The 19,543-nt window shown below is 42.1% G+C and overlaps 1 protein-coding gene across 3 annotated transcripts in view; it reads right to left on the minus strand.

The window, feature by feature from the left end:
* Positions 1-230: 230 nt before the first annotated feature.
* Positions 231-19,543, minus strand: part of slc45a3 (solute carrier family 45 member 3) — a 136,764-nt gene continuing 117,451 nt past the window's right edge. For all 3 annotated transcript variants that reach the window (XM_048612101.1, XM_048612102.1, XM_048612103.1), the window contains 2 exons: positions 10,903-11,168; positions 231-8,530 (listed from right to left, as the gene is read on the minus strand). In XM_048612101.1, the coding sequence (XP_048468058.1) occupies positions 8,072-8,530; positions 10,903-11,168 (725 nt within the window). In that variant the 3' untranslated portion in view covers positions 231-8,071. The remainder of the gene's footprint in view (positions 8,531-10,902; positions 11,169-19,543) is intronic.

The raw sequence follows: 19,543 nt of genomic DNA on the forward strand, positions 1-19,543 counted from the left end.
CCAAGATCCCTCAGTATATCAATACTCTAAGTGTCCTGCCATTTACTCTACACTTTCCTCTTTGACTTCCTAAAATGCCCCACTTAACACTCGTCCTGATTAAACTCCATCAGCCATTTCGCTGCTCAACTTTCTGACTGATGTGTATCCTTTGATAACCTTCCTCACTACACTTGGCTCAAAAGGTTTTTTTTAATAAACTGCGACAGTAAAATTCTGAGGCAAGAGAATTTGGTTTGAGCATGGTACAAGTATATTTATTGCAAAGGACAAATTGTACAAGATTACAGTGATATATTAACACTTACTGTTTTACAGGGATGAATATAAATTTGGACATGAGCTGCATGTCTCTTGTTTTGTACCATTGAACACCACACACTCTTCTTAAAAAGACAAAGGATCTTATCCAGTCATATCTCCATGATTAACAAAGCAATGAAGCATTTGAAATTCTGCACAGAGGATATCAGAGAGTGGAGGGATACAAGTCTGAGTACCCTGGATCATGCAGTTTCTGATCTTAACTGCAGCAATAAAGGGAAGGATGTGAATGCAGAAAGCACAAAAGAAAGAGAGAGAGAAGGCAATGAGATAAAAACAATTAAAGAGAGGGGAGAATGATATTTACGTTACACATCCCTCTGCATATCTAATTTGGAACAGAATGGGAGAAACCAGAGATCAAAATAGTTACCGATTAAGCAGCAGGGTGAAATATTCAAGGTTACAATCTTATCACTTCGTTCATTTAGTCAAATAGAGCCAAATAGTCGAATTAAGTTTTCAGCACTAAGGTGCTTTGGTAGGAAGTGACTAACGTTGATATTCTCAAGAATACATTCACGTATCCAGTTTCTTCAGTCCATTTATAAGTTATATTTTAAAACCTATCCGATGACGGAAAAATAAAACTACATTGCAGCATTTCTAAAAATGTACTTTTATACAAGTTTAAAATTCAAATGACTGAATCTATCAAACTTCATATCGTTAGCACAAAGTAGGCAGAGCTGAGCTTTAACAGCAAGGGGTTGTTCAAAGTAACAGGATCCTCAGAACACACCCAATCTTCACATTTTTAGTGTCATTATATACCTCAGCTCAGAACCAAAGTCATTGAATAAATATCAAAATATATTAATTGCTGTTGGAATTAGCAAGAAACCTTGAAAACATAACCTTTGATTTATAGAAGTGTCTAATCTTGTATTAAAGTTTAAGCAAGCTATAGATCTATGGTATATATTATTTATAATTTGTCTTTGTAATACTGTATGATTGCACTAATGCTGTTAAGTGACCATGCTACACAGAAAACACCACAACTCAGTAAAACCGTTGAGAAAATAAGCTAATCTATTCTTGCTGGACCCCACTCCCACTCAATTGCCAAACCACTCCTAACCCATTTTAGCCACTCTACCTCTGCTCCCTGCCAGACCTTTCCTTTCCTTGAATGCGCCATTTTTTTTGGCACCTGCTGTCATCCAAAATGCATTCCCTCCCATTAACCCCGCCACCAAATTGTTTCATCTCTGTCACCTCTCTACCAAAGACAATCTCTAGTCTCCATCTCTCATACCTACTCACTCTTGCTGCAGCCAATGCATTTCCTCCAAGACTCCATGACATCCCCAAGTCCAAAATAAAAGCTATTTTGAAAAGAAAGCAATGAGACGGTCAATCCACTTAAGCCAAAATAGAAATTTCAACAGCTGAGGCAGGTTTATCAGTGTGTTAACCTAACTTTGTTTAGGTTTAAGATTTGTCTACATAGAAGAGCATTACAAGAAATTCTCCCACACGTTGAAAATTGAAATGAGGTTTGCAGTAAAATCCTGGCCAGGATTTCAGCATTTCAGTAAAGAATAGAATGTATATTTATTGGCTTTGACTTCACAAATAATAATCTCAGTTTTTCCCAGTATGACCCCATTTTGAGGCTTGAAAATTGTCACAAGCTCAGTTTTTGTTTTGGAGTTGTGGGGGGAGGTTGTTTGGTGGGAAAGAGAACTGTAAAAGTGGGAGTGATGGTGTGCAAAGTATGGGGGAAGAGCTGATGGAAAAAGACCTGTGAGAGTGACAGTGGGCTTTGGGGTGAGGAGGGGTGGAGAAGAGGGGAGCTCCACAGCGTCCATTGCTGCCTTGGAGCTTTTGGAAGCCTCCAGTTGGCTGATCTTCACAAAAGGACTCTCAAAGTGGTTTCTGCCCTCTCAACTGGGGAGGGCTGAGATTAGCTGAAAAACAGCCACTTGAATGACCATTGCAAACAGCATCAGTGTTAGGCACGTTATGACGGAAAGGAAGAAGGAGAAAATGGGATGAAAACCTGCAAAATACAAATTCAATGAGATTGACGCACATGAAATCTGCCTGTAAATGTCAGCAGGCAGATTATTCTTTTTCTTAATTTGGAGATGGGAGAGTTGCTGGCAGGATGGGCATTTATTGCCCTGGAAAAGAAAGTGATTGGCAACCTTCTTGGAAAACTGCAATTTGTGTAGCGAAGGGACTCCCGCAGTGCTACGTTATTCAGATTATACTCAACCATGACGGTTTGATACAGGTGAATGGGTTACCAAGCCACTCTGGACACCACTTAAGAATCAATCGCTTATAAGCCATTTCCAACAAGGGTGAAAGGTTCAGTAAGAATGGCAGATTTCGCTCCCTAAAGGACATTAGTGAATCCAGATACGTTTTTGCAACAATACAGTTCACAGTCACCAATGCTGATACTAGTTTTTTTACTCCAGATTTATTTCATTGATTGAATTAAAAATTACCCCAGCTGCTATGGTGGGATTGAACTCCCTGCAGATTCATACTGAGTTTGGGACTAGTTTTTGTCCCACGCTACCTCCCCTCTGTGTTGGGCTCACTGAATTATCCAGCTTAAGATTTATTACTTGCCACTTCTAACATGGTCACATGTTTTGCAGGTTCTGAGGGGAAAGGGAGGGGATAGGTAAGAGAAAGAGAAGTAAAAGAATCTAACATAAACTGAAATTATTAGGGAAACTCAGCAGGTTTGGCAGCACCTGTGGAGAGAAAGCAGAGTTAATGTTTCGGATCCTGAACCCATTTCAGAACTAGAAGCAGCAATGAAAAAATGGTACTTATGCGGATGGCAGGGAGTGGAGAGGTAAAGGAGTGAGTGGATAGGTGGAGACAGAACCCAAAGTGAGCCAGAGAGAGGGAAACAAAAAAGATAGGCAGACAAAGGGACTGTTGAGGGTAAGCCAGGGAAGAACAGTAGCTAAATGGGTGATAATGGAGACTGAGTAGTGGAGAATGGATTAGCTCTGCTGAAAGCAATTCAAATCATGACAGGACTTGGGCTTTGGAGGTGGGTAATAGACATGGAAGGAGGTGCTGAACCATCACAGTTGCTGCCAGACCTGCTGAGTTTCTCCCAAAATTTCAGTTAGCATCCGCAGCTCTTTGTTTTATTTGTTATATTACTTAAGAAGCCAGCCAGATTGGCCAAGAGTTAGCACAAATGCTTATGGAATGAGAGTAAAGAGAAAGTGAGATGACAAGAACAGCAAACTATGTTTGACAGAACATTTTTTTTGTTGGAGATATGCATCACATCTGTAAAGTTGCTGAAAAGCTAGTTGTGAAGATTAGTGGCCTGAATTGCTTCTACCATTCCAGCACTCTACCTCACCCTAAACTGATCCCGCAATTGTACGCACCAGCTTTTCTTTTCCTGATGAATACTTGAGGAGCCTTAACCTTAATAACACCAGTGTTAGAGTACTCACAACTTATTTCTGTATATCAATAATTTAATGCAATAGATGCACTAGTTTGGTAAATGTGCAGCCAGCATCGGGGATGAGGAGAAGGGATGGAACAGAAAGTTTTAAAATCAGCGATGGGTATCTAGGGGAGATTTGAGTTGGAGGAGTTATTTCCACTCAGAGCAGAGAAGAATAAGAAGAGATTTATTGAGAATTCTGATAGGAGGGCATGCAGAAGGATTATGCTGCAGTATGGAATACTCGAGGCAAAGACCATTGTACCTTTTGAGGAAAAATCAATTAATTAGCTGAAGCAGAGGAAGAGGCGATTCCATATGGATGCACAGCAAGGCAATAGGATTAGTTTTGGATTGGTCCAGCAAAGATCCTGCACAGACACAGTGGGATTCATGGCCTCCTGCTGTGTTGTAAACATCAATGGATCTGATTCTCCTACAAGGCCTTTGTTCAGTTGTGATCCAAGTGAAGACATTGTTGCCAAAAGCAAAAAGTTAGATCATCAACAGGACCTCAATGGAGAAAAATACAGCAGCTTCCATATTCCTGTGGACTCCTGTTCCTTTATATAAGGGATATAAATTGTCACTGTACAAAATATCTCTACAGTATAAATACAGTATTCATAGACTTTTTAAACAGTTGCAAGGTCAGCAATTTTAACAAAAATAGATTTTTTTAAGGCAAAATTATTAATTCTACCAAAAAATAATATACCTTTTCCCCCAAATACATTTCTATAATGTAGCAATCAATTTAGAGACCTAAAGTCAGCCAGAGGTGAGTGATACAGACACTAAAATGCTAACGTAGTTGTGTACATGACTTGTGAATAACATTCAGAAACATACACATAAATGAGGGTACTTTCCAACATTAACCTTCTTACTGGTGCAGGACAATAAAAAGGCAAACCATCAGTTCAGATGGACAATGTTAGACCCCTGGATGATTTACCAACAGGTTGAAGGCAGAAAACAGCAATGGGGTGCTGTATTACAGTGCTAATGGTCCTGAAGTACAAAGAAAGTTCTTTACTCCTACCCAAGTTCAGTTGAAACACTTGAAATGTCAAAAGCATTATATTTTCATATGAACAAAACAAAAATGAAATTTACTTTGTTTCATTTCTTGGAAGTCCTTCAGGTATCTTAGCCATCCTGCCAACTTGGAGATCTGTCATGGGGGGTTTCATGAACCCATCCTGTGAGGATGGCCTGCTAGGTTTGTGGAGCATCTTGTCGAATGATTTACGGCCTCAGCAAAGAAGAAAGAGGTTGGGGACACTGAGGAATAACTGGAAAAGTGACTGGTTAGAAAGCTCATAAAAAGACAGGAGGGCAGTCACGTGGAAGAGTATAACACAGTATGGAATGGTGCCATGTTTGAGAATGTCAGATTTTGCTATTATTGAATTATGAGATTTAGGTTAAGGCTACAAAATATTAGTCCAGTCCAATTGTTACGCTGCAATGCTCCACTCTACCTAACCAAAAATATCCTTGACTCTGCAACCAGCGACTACAGTGAGAGTTCTTGGTGTATAGGGAATATAGACCAGAGGTCATGAAGGAGAACAATTACAGTTATTGTTTAAATGACCAATTGTACAGAAATTGATATCTTGAAAACATTCCTGCCTGAAGTGCCTACTGTAATGTGACACTTTTCAGAGCATCACTGTACTTCAGTGTACACAGGGGTGTGACACCTGTCAACACCAAGGTTGCATATCTATGATCTAAAAGCAACACAAAAGGTGAAATGCTGCAACTAATACTGAACATCCAAAGCTTTAATGTTGAAGATTGCTGATCTTTCCAAAGGTGCATGAACCTGTCTGCAATTTAGGGCACTGGGTCCATTTTAAACCTTGTACAGTCATTCCTCTGTATCCACGAGGGTTCTGTTCCCGAGATACACCTCCCACCCTAGCGAATGAGTAAAATCACAAGCATGGAGCTCATTAAAAATAGATTTAAAAAGGTTAAAATGGTAAAAAAAAAAGTTACAGATTAAGGATATTTGCTCATCGTTATTGATTTTTTTGTTTTTTTTAAGTGCGGATAGACAAAATCGCAATTCATGATTTTGTGGACACAGACGATTTACTGTATTTTGCCAGAATTGAACCATGTGTACTGGACTGCAATAATGCTTCTACCTCTGGTGTTTTATTAAGAGTTGAAGGAATGGTTAAAGAAGGCACATTTTACTGGCAATTAATCCCTGCCGAGATTGGAGTGATTTTCAAAATCAAGTCAGAAGATTGTAGCATAGTGTTATGATTATGCAAATTAATGATGAAACATTCAAGATATTTGGCACATCAAGAGGACACTTTCCATAATCAACGCGGGATTTCCATCAACTTTCATCCGTTTTTTCTTCAAATTATTTTTCCTTCTCACTCAAAACACAATTTCTGTTCACCAAGACAGCCTTGAGTTATGGACAAGGCATATTCGGGTTGTGTTTGCAATCAAAACAACATATTGTGTCTGTTCCTGGATCACATGGGGAATTCTGGGAAAGGACAGAACCTGAGTCATTCTCAGCCTCACAGTCTGGTTTGGAATTTGCGTTCTGCAGTGTCCTCAGCTCTCATTCATCCAAGCGGCTGGAAATGCAAATCAGTGGGCACATCCTGATACTTTAGCTCAGCTGATGAGCTAAACTAAGTGAAGCTATCAGTAGTTTTGTCTAGTTGATAGGGGACATCGCCCCACTAAGTGCATGAAGTCTAGAATGATGGATGGGCTGGACAAGCTTATCAAAGGATGATAGCTGTGCAGGTGGAGATCAGCAAGGTGCGAGACATATCCAGGCCACAAATCTGATGAAGCAGACTTGTGGCCTTGGAAAAGGCTGGGACCTTACGGAGTATCATTCCCATATAGTGAGCATTTGAACCAGAGGGTAAAAGTCCGATATAAAAATGCATGTCAGTAGAAGCAATTGGTGCAAAGTTTTATCTAACCCTCTGCAAGAGGAAGAAACCTGAAGGAGAAAAAGCATAGTTTCTCTGATCTCCTTTGCTCATCCCAACCCTCTTCCTAAAGTGACCTCGTCTTACGATGGCAACGCCTTCTGTTATTTGCTCAGGACAAGCCAACTGAGGTGTATGATGGTACCTCGGGGATAACTTTCTCCTCTATTTACACTCTTCCTTCTAAGCAGATGCTAGATGACTCCTCTGAAAGTCAGTGGAAAACAGAGCTCTGAAACCTGCTGGCAAGGGGCCAGCACAATGCACTATTTGACAATGCTAATAATTAAAAAGCTACCTTGCCATTATAAGTGCAAACAAAACATTTCAATCACCAAGCAAAGGCTTATGCAAGTTCACCTGGAAGATGTGGTACTGTCTTAAAAAGTGTTTAAAATATGAGGCAATAAAATAGCATTGTCTTATTGTTCCCAAACACACACAAAAATCCAATCCCAGATGTTTCAGTTCAACATTTTCATACACATCTTTTACTGCTACATTCATTTGGACCCGTTCCCAATGTAGGCCTTTGAAGATGCCAGTGGCATCAATATTGCACTTGGGCAAGTTACCCGCTACCATGGAGGAGAGGGAGGAGTTTAATTCCATGGGCAGATGGGTCAGGTTGACCACAATCTCCCTCATCCTGGTGACCTATCCAGCGTGAATTTGGAGTACGGATGCAATACGGTTAGGTATAGGTTGTTTGATGATGTGCAGTGAGGGAGCTTGCCTGTAGGAATCCAATAGCTTTTCCCTTCACCCATCTTGTGAGACAGTAGCGTAACTATATCTTCAGAATATGAGCTTTGGTACCTTTTTCTATAAAAAAGCAATTATAGACTCAAATTTTACTCGTGGGTAAGGAATCTGTTTTTGAAGTCACATCAAGAGACATGTATTTAAGGCCTTCTGTAAACTACACAGGTCAGCAATTAAAATGTCTTTAAAATCAAAATTAGAGTGGTGTAAAATACTTGACATTTTGAAGTGTACGAATGGATTCATTTAAAAATCAGAGCAGTGACAGGATTTGATAAGCAGCAGATGTTTGCGCATCAACACCAAATGAAAGCCGTATGGTCTCCAGTCACTGAAATAGATTCATGTCAGACTACAAAGTTATTGAGCAATAGCATTATCAATGAACCAAGGACCTCTCCAGAATTCTGAAGAAGTTTTCTTTAACTCTACATTCTGGTCTTAATTGACAACCATTGTGCTTATAATAATACGGTAGAGTTCAATATCACTCACCTCCAACTGTTACACCACCCCATAGCAGAAAAAGCATCATCCCTTCATTACATCACACTAAATACTTTTCTAAATCATTTTTATCAAAAACTATTTTGGTTGCAAAATAAATAGCCACTGTCCCAAAGAAGGCCGCGGAGATCATGTAAGCAGTTACTGTCTGTGTAAACTGAACAATTGTTCCCATGAGTAGCGAGGGAATGACCTGAGAAAGAAGGAAGGCACTGTCCAGAATAGCTAGGTCAAGGCAAATCCCCCTCCCCATAGTAGACTGTTCACTGTCAGTAGATCCAGCAGACACGATGACCTCGCACTGAGATCCACGGTTCTGTGAGATGCTGCTTCTCTCTGGCAGCGGGCCTTTGGAAGACAGTAGAGGAGCAGTTGTAATTAAATTTCCATTTTGATTATATGATTTATGATTCAAGATTCCATTTTGCAAAGATGCCTTTTTCTCAATCTGGCAATTGCCATCTTCGAGTTCAGTAAACTTGTGCTTGCAAAAATATACCTAAAATAGGATGGCAAATGAAACAGAAGCATGAAGAACATAGATCAGTAATGGAGTATAGCAGCAGGTAGGTGTCAAATGCTGAAAATCAAAAATGAAAGTCAATACAATTCACTCTACATCTGAAAGAGAAAGGCAGCTGATGGGATACCTCAGCAGGGAAGGGCTCACCTCAAAAGATGAGCTTGTTTTCGGTGGTTCTGTAACCTTCTTTAGTCATAAACCCTCCCAGACATCAGTTCTCCACTAATTATAGCCACACCCACATCCCTGGTCTCATCATGCTTTTAATTAATCAATCCAAGATTGGTGGTCACACCTTCAGTAGTTCAGACTCTAAACTCTAGGATTCTCTGTCTAAAACTCTCTACCTCTGTCTGCATCTTCCTTTGAGACATTCCTTAAAAACTCAGACCATCTGTCACCTATCCTAATGCTCGACTATGCCTAATTTTATCTGACAATGATCCCTGTGAGTGCTTTAAATTATTTTGTTATGTTATAGGTGCTATATAAATCGAAGCTGTTGTCGTCTGTTTTCATGCGTTGACCGTGGCATGGAATTACTCTGATATAGATGGAGGCCATTCAGTCCATTGTGTCTGCACCAAGTCTCCAAATGAGCAACATGACTTAGTGCCATTTTCCTGTCCTTTCTTTGTAACAGTGCACATTGCTTCCATTTAAATAATCACCTCAAGCCCTGCTGAACGACTCAATTGAGCCCACCTCTACCACACTCTAGGCAGCGCAATCCAGAAGCTAACATACCCATTGTGTGAAAAAATTCTTTTTGCCCTCATCGCATTTGCTTCTTTTGTGAAATACTTAAAAATATGTGCCTTCTTGTTTTTGATCCTTTTATGAGAGGGGCCAATTTCCCCCCCATTTACTCTGCCAGGCTGCCTCATCAGTTTGAAAACATCAATCCAATTTCCTCTCAGCCTTCTCTTCTCTAAGCAGAACAGTTCCAACTTTTCCAATCTATCTTCATAACTGAAGTATCTCATCCCTAGGAGCATTCTTATAGACAAGATTGCCTGATTGTCATTACCAGTTACATGATTGAATAAACTTCCTGAAATTAGAATTAACGATTTGACTGAGGGGCACAAATCACCTAACATCTATAACCTGTGGTTGGGTTCTCTCCCGGTTGGTATTAGTCTGGGTATTCTGTTGTTTAGGATCTTTTGAATAATACATGTCCTTATCACTTCAAGGCATACACTAAACGACTAAGACACATTCAATTTAAAAATGTACTACAGTTAACCAGGGAAACTTGATCTCTGGTTCAAGTCCTCTCCCTGTTAGCAAAAAGGGAATGGAATGATCAGCTGATCTCAGATCTCAGTGTAAATAGTACACTTTATTTGAAAAAATTAGTGTTAATTCTCTAAACTCTAACTTAGTCCTTCTGCATCAGCTTTATACACAGCCCTGAGAGGCTACATTGAAATGGTCACAATGTAATGTATGGAATAGGGTAATCAGGCTGTTCTGAAGTCTACTAATGTTATACTCCTTTCTCTTTACAGTGTAGCAATTGTAACTTCCAGCCTTAATCTGTTTAGCAGGATGTTCAATTGATTTCACTAGGTTATTGATCCACAAATGATCTTCAAGCAATGTCTAATTTAGTCACTTTGATCGAAATAATTAAAAAGCACGCGAGTTCATACTGCTGAGAACTTAGCAGTCACTTGATAGTAAGTGCAGCAAACATAGTTTGTTTTGCAAAGGGAAGCATCTGGGTTGATTAATACAAAATGGTGCAAAATCAAAGACAAACTTATAAAGCATTTAATTATTCGGTGTAATGGCAATTATACAATGAGAGTGAAACCACCTGAGATGGTAACAAATAGAGGAATTGTGCTAGACTACAGAAAAATAACCTCAACTAAAACTAAAAGTTTTTGAGAAGGGATAAGTCGACTCAATTCTTCTTAAATGAAGTTGTATGTTAACATTTAGGTAACGATACAATGGAGATTTTGTGAATTGTCACACATTGGGGGTTAAGGGAGATGTATACAAAATTTGCTATTTGTGAAGGGCATTTGGATTCACCAAGTTCTAAATTACTGAGCTCAGAAATTTTACACATTTGAAAGAGTGACAAACCCAAAGTGTAAATATAATCACATTTGCACGTACTGTAGGCTTGATAAATATATTTCACTCAATATTCAACAACATACAAGATTCGTATTAACTAGAACAGAACATTGTAAAATAAAACATGTATCCTCTAACATTAATAGGCTCACATCTTATTTAAACATATTTAGTTGAAGAAAAAGAAATGTTCAACATCACAATGTGAAAACGTCAAGTGCTAGTTTGACAGAATACTGCTCACAAACCTGTTTTTCCTTATGATAAAGCGAGTTCAATGTGTAGGGCAGAATCTGTAGAGTTGAATACGTAAACCCTGTTAGTGCAGACATCGCTGTCACCAGGACCACACTCTTCGAAAGGCACATGATGATGGCAGAAAATGTAAAAAATGCTATGCTGGCGAGGTATACTACTTTGGTACCAAACCCCTTCACCAGTCTGTCCATTATTGCTGAACAAAAGATTGAGAATGCACACTGCAGGAAAAGACCCATACTGCCCATTCGAACACCTATAGAAAGAAGATAAAAAAAGTGTCTTGGTCACAGGGCATAATCTCAGAATAAGGGGTCACACATTTAGGTCAGAGATGAAGAGAAATTTTTTTTCTCTTAATGGGTTGTGAATCTGTGGAATTCTTTACTGCAGAGGGCTGTTGAGGCTGGACCACTAAGAATTTTCAAGGCTGAGGTGGGCAGATTTTTAATCAGTAATGGTTATGGGGAAAAGGCAGGAAAGTGGAGTTGAAGGTTATCAGATCAGCCATAATCTCATTGAATGGCAGAGCAGACTTAATGGGCTCAATAGCCTGCTTCTGCTTCTATGTTTTATGATGTGGGTGTGTATGTACAAGAAAACCAAACTTACTTGGAGCCTAGCGTGACAGTTCACAATCTGCAGCGTGGTTTGGATTTTTCTCTCCAACTAGTTATTTTGATTTCATCTGTTACCAAGTAAACTGTAACATTGCATAATTTTTATGAGATTAAAGCAATCCAAGATATTCCAAAAAAAAAAACAAACATTTTAAGCAATCCTTCTCTATTAATAACTACTGGTTTCCAGATTTCTCTGCAGGTAGGTGGATCCTTTTATGAATTCCAGTCCAAGTGTTTTTACATGTTCATGAGGAATGCAGAGAGATTGACGGAGTTTTGCCTTTTCTGTGAAATTGCTGACAGGACCATGCTGAACCTTCAGATACTGGTTTTACAATCCATTGATCCTGCACATGAGCTCAATGCCACCAATACAGGGTAACAGCAATAACCTTGCACCGTGAGAGGTTGGTTGATATGTGCTTTTGAAATTTTTATTTGTTCACGGGGTGCGAGTGTCACTGACTACAGGGCGATATTTATTGCCCCCAATACTACAATACCACAAAGAACTGCGGATGCTGAAGATCCGAAACAAAAACCGAAATTGCTGGAGAAACTCAGCAGATCTGGCAGCATCTTTGGAGAGAAAGCAGAGTTAACGTTTCAAGTCCAGTGACCTTTCCTCAGAACAGCCCTCATATAGCCTGTCACTGAGGAGCTGGGACATGTATAAAGCCCCATGAGCTGTATGCGCCAGGGAATGTTTGACCTGCGATGTAAATACACATTGAAAATATTACCTGTAATAGCAAGTGAACTGAGAAATCTTATGTTCTGCATTGCAAGAATCTGATCTACATGCATATCACGTAATGTCAGATTTGAATTGTTTTATAAAGTCCTTCAATAAACTTTACAATAAAGCATATTTTAAAGTAAACTGCTGAGGGTAATGAAGGCACTTTACCATATCCCTAAAGGGAGAATTGGAAAATTTCTCTTTCCTCATCTTTGGTGAGGTTAATTTAAACAATATGCCTCTCCTGAAACAGTGGAACTGATATGTGGCAAGGAACATTTGAACCACACAAATGGCTGGCAAAGATCATCTCAATGAGAAAGAATCTAACCATCACCCCTTGACATTCAATGTCATTACCATCACTTAATTCTCCACATCCTCGGGGTTACCATTAACCAGAAACTGAGCTGGACTAGTCATTTAAATTCTGTGGCTACAAGAGGAGGTCAAAGGCTAGAAATTCCGTGGCAGGTAACGGACCTCCTGATCCCCACAAAACCTGTCCACTATCTACAAGGCACTACTTTGGCGTGGCCACAGCTGGAGTACTATGTGCAGTGCTGGTCACTGAACTGTAGGAAGGATGCGGTTGCACTGGAAAGGGTGCAGAGGAGATTCACCAGGATGATGCTTGAGTGGAGCAGTTTAGCTATGAAGAGAGGCTGGATAAGCTTGGGTTGTTTTCAATAGAGCACAGAAGGCTGAAAGGGGACCTGATTGAGGTGTAAGAGATTATGAGGGGCATGCACAACGTGGATAAAAAGCAGGCATTCACGATAGTAATTTGAAGGGTTAATAACAAGGGGACATGTTTTTAAGGAGAAAGGCAAGAGGTTTAGAGGGGATTTGAGGAAAGGGTTTTTCACCCAGATGGGTGATGGAATGCACTGCCTGGGAGGGTAGTTAAGGAGGGAAACCTCACAACCTTTAAAAAGTATTAGGATGAGCACTTGAAATGTCATAATATTCTTGGCAACAAGTCAAGTGCTGGAGAATGGGACTAACGTAGATTCTGCTGCAGACTTGAAGGGCCTCTTCTGGACTGCATGATTCTCTGATTCCAAGTCAGGAACGTGATAGAATACAACCACTTGCCTAGATGAGTGCAGCTCCAACAACATTTGAGAAGCTTGACGCCATCCAGGGGAAAGCAACCAGTTTGATTGGCGCATCATCCATCACCGACTCACAGCAGCTGCAGTGTGCACGTTCTACAAGATGCACCGCAGCAACTCACCAAGGTTCCATTGACAACACCTTCAAAACCCATTCCCTCTACTGTCTAGAAGGACAAGGGTAGCAGACATATGGGAACATTACCACCTGCAAGCTCCCTTCCCTACACCCCATCCTGACTTAGAAATAATTTCAGAGATAGTAAGAACTAGAGATGCTGGAGAATCTGAGATAACGAGGTGTAGAGCTGGATGAACACAGCAGGCCAAGCAGCATCATAGGAGCAGAAAGGCTGACGTTTTGGCCCTAGACCCTTCTTCAGAAGTGGGGGAGGGGAAGGGGATTCTGAAATAAATAGGGAGAGAGGGGGAGGTGGATAGAAGATGGATGGAGGAGAAGATAGGTGGAGAAGAGACAGACAGGTCAAAGAGGCGGGGGGAGGAGCCTGTAAAGGTGAGTATAGGTGGGGAGTTAGGGAGGGGATAGGTCAGTCCAGGGAGAACGGTCAGGTCAAGGGGGCAGGATGAGGCTAGTAGGTAGAAGACGGGGATGGGGTTTGAGGTGGGAGGAGGGGGATAGGTGGGAGGAAGGACAGGTTAGGGAGGCGGGGACAAGCTGGGCTGGTTTTGGGATGCGGTTGGGGGAGGGGAGATTTTGAAACTTGTGAAGTCCACATTGATACCATTGGGCTGCAGGGTTCCCAAGCGAAATACGAGGTGGTGTTCCTGCAACCTTCGGGTGGCATCGTTGTGGCACTGCAGGAGGCCCAGGATGGACATGTCGTCTAAGGAGTGGGAGGGGGAGTTGAAATGGTTCGCGACTGGGAGGTGCAGTTGTTTGTTGCGAACCAAGCGTAGGTGTTCTGCAAAACGGTCCCCAAGCCTCCGCTTGGTTTCCCCGATGCAGAGGAAGCCACATCTGGAACAGCGGATACAATACACCATATTAGCAGATGTGCAGGTGAACATCTGCTTGATGTGGAAGGTCTTCTTGGGGCCTGGGATGGGGGTGAGGGGGGGAGGTGTAGCACTTCCTGCGGTTGCAGGGAAAAGTGCCAGGTGTGGTGGGGCTGGAGGGGAGTGTGGAGCGGACAAGGGAGTCACGTAGAGAGTGGTCCCTCCGGAAGGCAGATAAGGGTGGGGAGGGAAAAATGTCTTTGGTGGTGGGGTCGGATTGCAGATGGCGGAAGTGTCAGAGGATGATGCTTTGGATCCGGAGGTTGGTGGGCTGGTACATGAGGATGAGGGGGATTCTGTTTTGGTTGGTATTGCAGGGAGAGGGTGTGAGAGATGAGTTGCAGGAGACACGGGCGAGGGCATTCTCGACCACTGAGGTGGCAGTGGCGGCAGCGGTGTTGCGGGGGGCGGCGGGTGGAGGTGAGCGTGGGGAGGGGGGATGTTGCAGTCCTTGAAAAATGAGGACATCAGATGTTCGGGAGTGGAATGCCTCATCCTGGGAGCAGATGCAGCAGAGGCGAAGGAATTGGGAATAGGGGATGGCATTTTTGCAGGAAGGTGGGTGGGAGGAGGTGTATTCTAGGTAGCTGTGGGAGTCAGTAGGCTTGAAATGGATATCAGTTTCCAGGTGGTTGCCAGAGATGGAAACAGAGGTCCAGGAAGGAGAGAGAGGTATCAGAGATGGTCCAGGTGAACTTAAGGTTGGGGTGGAAGGTGTTTGTGAAGTAGATGAACTGTTCGAGCTCCTCATGGGAGCACGAGGCGGCGCCGATACAGTCATCGATGTAACGGAGGAAGAGGTGGGGTTTAAGGCCAGCGTAGCTACGGAAGAGGGATTGTTCCACGTAACCTACAAACAGGCAGGCATAGCTTGGGCCCCTGCGGGTACCCATGGCCACCCCCACTGTCTGTAGGAAGTGGGAGGAATTGAAAGAGAAGTTGTTGAGGGTGAGGACAAGTTCGGCTAAGCGAATGAGGGTGTCAGTGGAGGGGGACTGGTCGGGCCTGCGGGACAGGAAGAAGCGGAGGGCCTTTAGGCCATCTGCATGGGGAATGCAAGTGGATAGGGACTGGACATCCATGGTAAAGACGAGGTGTTGGGGACTGGGAAATCGGAAGTTTTGGAGGAGGTGGAGGGTGTGGGTAGTGTCACAGACGTAGGTGGGCTGTTGCTGGACCAAGGGGGAGAAAATGGAGTTGAGATAAGTAGAGATAAGTTCGGTGGGGCAGGAGCAGGCGGAGACAATGGGTCGACCAGGGCAGTCAGGTTTCTCCTTTATCCATCTTCTATCCGCCTCCCCCTCTCTTCCTTTTTATTTCAGAATCCCCTTCCCCTCCCATATTTCTGAAGGAGGGTCTAGGCCCGAAACGTCAGCTTTCCTGCTCCTCTGATGCTGCTTGGCCTGCTATGTTCATCCAGCTCTACACCTTGTTATCTCCGACTTGGAAGTATATTGCTGCTCCTTTATAATCTTAGAACTCACTTCCCAACAGCACTGTGAGTGTACCTGTACCAGATGGACTGCAATAGTTGACAAAGACAGCTCACTACCACCTTCTTGAGAAATTAGGCAATGAATGCTAGCCTAGCCCACATCCATAGAAGGATTTCTTCAAAATACACCACTTTTCCCTTTTCTATCATTCTCTGGTATAAATAATATAGCACGAGCCCACCAACGGATAAGTCATTTATAATCTTTAGTGATGACCATGGCTATTAGTCTTTCCTTGCCCACCTATTCTCCTCCACTTCCCCAACCAACGTGCCACCAATTATTTCCCAGTTTTCGAAGGGAAATAACCATCTTTACCTTTATAGTGCCAAAGATAATATGGCCTGCCAGCCAAGTTGAGGCAGTTGAACCTACACTCATGATATTCAACTAAGACAACCATCCAGGTAAACACACACCATCCCGTTCTCATAAACAAATATTGAAAGAAATTTACCTTCCACCCATGAGGCACTAGATACCAGTTAATTTCATTCATATGAATACGGAATAGTTGTAGGCCATTCGAGCCCTTGAGTCTTCTACACTATTTAGTTAAGATTATGCCTGACCTGATCGTAACTGATAATCCATACTCCCACCTTCTACTGATAACCTTTTACCCTCTTGCTTACTCAATCTATCCAATTTTGCATTTTCAATATTTTCAAAGATTCTGCGTCCACGAACTTTTCAGGAAGACGGTTACTCTCCCGGGAGAAAGATAATTCACCACGTCCGTGTTTTGAATAGGCAACTTCTTATTTTTAAACAGTTCTAAATTAGTATAAAACAAACACCTGCAGATACTGGAGACCTGAAGAAAACAAAAGCAGAAATTGCTGGAGAAACTCAGCAGGTCTGGGTTGCATCTGTGGAGAGAAAACAGAGCTAACGTTTCGAATCCAGCGACTCTTCATCAGTTCTTATTGTTTCACATGGAGCACTGGGAAAACAAGGTTTTCCAATGCAAACAAAGTGTGCTAACACCCTCTCAACAGTTACATAATTCATACAATCACCTTTACTTGTTATTATTGAGGCTGGCTAAACAAGACCAACTTGAACTGAACTTAGACAACAGCTTTTTATAATGTAGATTTCTGGTGCAGTGTTGGTGTCTCTATCTCTGAACCAGGTGGCCCAGGTTCAAATCCCACCTGTTCCATAGGTCTGTCATAATATCTCTGAATAGGTTGGTTAGAAAAATATCCTCAGTAGGAACTGCAGCAGTGGGCAGACTGTTGAGTTCGGTATCTTGGTGTACCTGGATTTCTGGAAAGAAAATTCTGCATCTCTACACTAAACACACACCCACTCTCACAGAAAAAATAACTCAGTTGGCAGATAATCCTTCCCCGCACCAACATGTCAGCCCATGTATAAGAGAACTGGGGGGGATAATGAAAGATTGATAACTCAGACCTTTGGTCCGTCTGATGCAAAGCCAGGTCTTGTTGTCAGGGCTGAAGCCAGCAGGAAGAGATTTGGGTGTAATGTTCTTTGAAAAGAACCATTGAATGTGTAATCTGAGAATCATGAGGATTCCGAAACAAGTTGGGACATGTCGTGCACTTTTCTGAACATTTATTTTTGTTTAGAGTCTGCAGGTAATGAAAAATCTGAATCTTTAGCTACTTTTTCCACACTAGGAGGCAATTTGATAAACAGCACAGGCCCACAATTTAACAGCATGTATCCCCCAAATTCTACATTGTTTCTTCCCATTCCCCCAACACAATATGTTGTATCCATAACATTGTGTCAATTATGCTACTTTTCTAGGCAGTATTGTTGCTGGCACTCACAGCTCTGCAATACTTGGCTTCAGTTGTCAGTTTTCATGTTGTTGGTAGCTTATTTTGTCCTGTAGGAACTAATGGCATTACAGCCACATCTGAGCCTGTTCTTACTCAAGTTTGTGTTTACATAGAAGGGCTTACAGACTCAATGTTCATGCTCCACAGTAAACTTCTCACATTCTTCTCTTATCCAATACTCATTAAGATATCTTCTGTTCCTTTCTCCCTCATGTGTCACCCAGCTTCCCCTTAAATATATCTGTGTCATCTGACTCAATTAGCCTCTGTAGTAACAAGATGCACCTTGTAACCATTTTTTTTGGGTAAAGTCGTTTCTGAAGTTCCTTTCCAATTTTTGTTTTAAAATCCCTACAGTATGGAAACAGGCCCTTCAGCCCAACAAGTCCACACCCAACCTCAGACCATCCCACCCAGACCCACTCCCTTGTAACGGACCTAATCTACACATCCCTGAACACTATGGGCAATTTAGTGTGGACAATTTACCTAACCTGCACATCTTTGGACTGTGGGAGGAAACCGGAGCACCCGGAGGAAACCCACGCAGACACAGGGAGAATGTGCAAACTCCACACAGACAATCGCCCGAGGGTGGAATCGAACCCAGGTTGCTGGCGCTGTGAGGCAGCAGTGCTAACCACTGAGCCACCGTGCCACCCCTATTTACTGTGGATGATTTTTTTTTATGGCCCCGAGTTCTGTTCTTAATGTAACAAATTCAAACAAGATACCTTCCAGTGCAGTAACTCACCAAATGGTTGGGTTTAGGTCTTCTGTGCACTTAGTTTGGGCATGGATAAATTTAAGGGAGGATACGCCCCACCCACTTCAGTGAGAAGGCTCAACCAAATCGAACACCAATTAGGTATTTGGTGAGCTCCTTGCCTAATCAGGAGCTTTGTCACTGAATTCCCACCCTGCCAGAGGCTGCTCACCAATAAGTGGAGCATGTTCACTGGAGGTTCAGGATGCACCAGCAGGAGGTGCTATACTCGAGAATTTTTTTTTGGTGGGGATCGCATGACAAGGGTTGTGCACAGTTGGGGGTTGTGTCCAGATCAGAGCCAAGGGCAGGGAGTGGCTTTCAGCATCCACCCACCTGCCCCCAGATTGGTGGCAAAAGGAAGCCCTGCTTCTTCAACTAACCTGGCAGGCAGGTTGCCACACTTTCCTTGTTAGGAAAGCAGCCACTTTTTGAACTGCTAGGGAAGGCAGGTTATCAGGCTGGCTGTTAACTAACCACTTAAAGGGCCTTAACTGGCAGCTTCCATGGAGGTTCTCGCACAGAACCGAACAGAGGTGACAGACAATGGGAGAAGTTTCTCTCCATAGCCACCATGATCTAATTATTTGTCCTTCCTGCCATCTCTAAGGCGGGGATATTTGCTGCTGTTGATAAGTCTGCTTGATTGACCAACACGGCAATTCACCCAACATACTAAAAAAAACTAAAAAAAAAACACACAATAACTTGTCAAAGTTTGAATTGTCACTGCATCATTTCACTAATGCTGTTTGAAAGAAAGATTTAAACACCAATAAAGGAACTTTCACCCTGTAAAAGAACCGTATGATATAGTTGTCAGATGGTCTCATCATGAATGCTTGTCTGAACTCCATGACTCACAAATTAAGCCTGTGGCTTGTTTATACAGGGTTGAAGTTGAGAATCAGTTTTGATTGATTGACATTGCTGAGGTTGTAAATTATTCTCTCTTTGGTCTGTGTTTCCAATGTATGCATGTGTATTTCGATAAAGTTAATAGGTATGAAGTGGGTATGAAGTGGGTATGAAGTGGGTATGAAGTGGGT

This window comes from Rhincodon typus, chromosome 25 (genome assembly GCF_021869965.1).
Source record: "Rhincodon typus isolate 14 chromosome 25, sRhiTyp1.1, whole genome shotgun sequence".
In the NCBI taxonomy this organism is placed as follows: Eukaryota; Metazoa; Chordata; class Chondrichthyes; order Orectolobiformes; family Rhincodontidae; genus Rhincodon; species Rhincodon typus.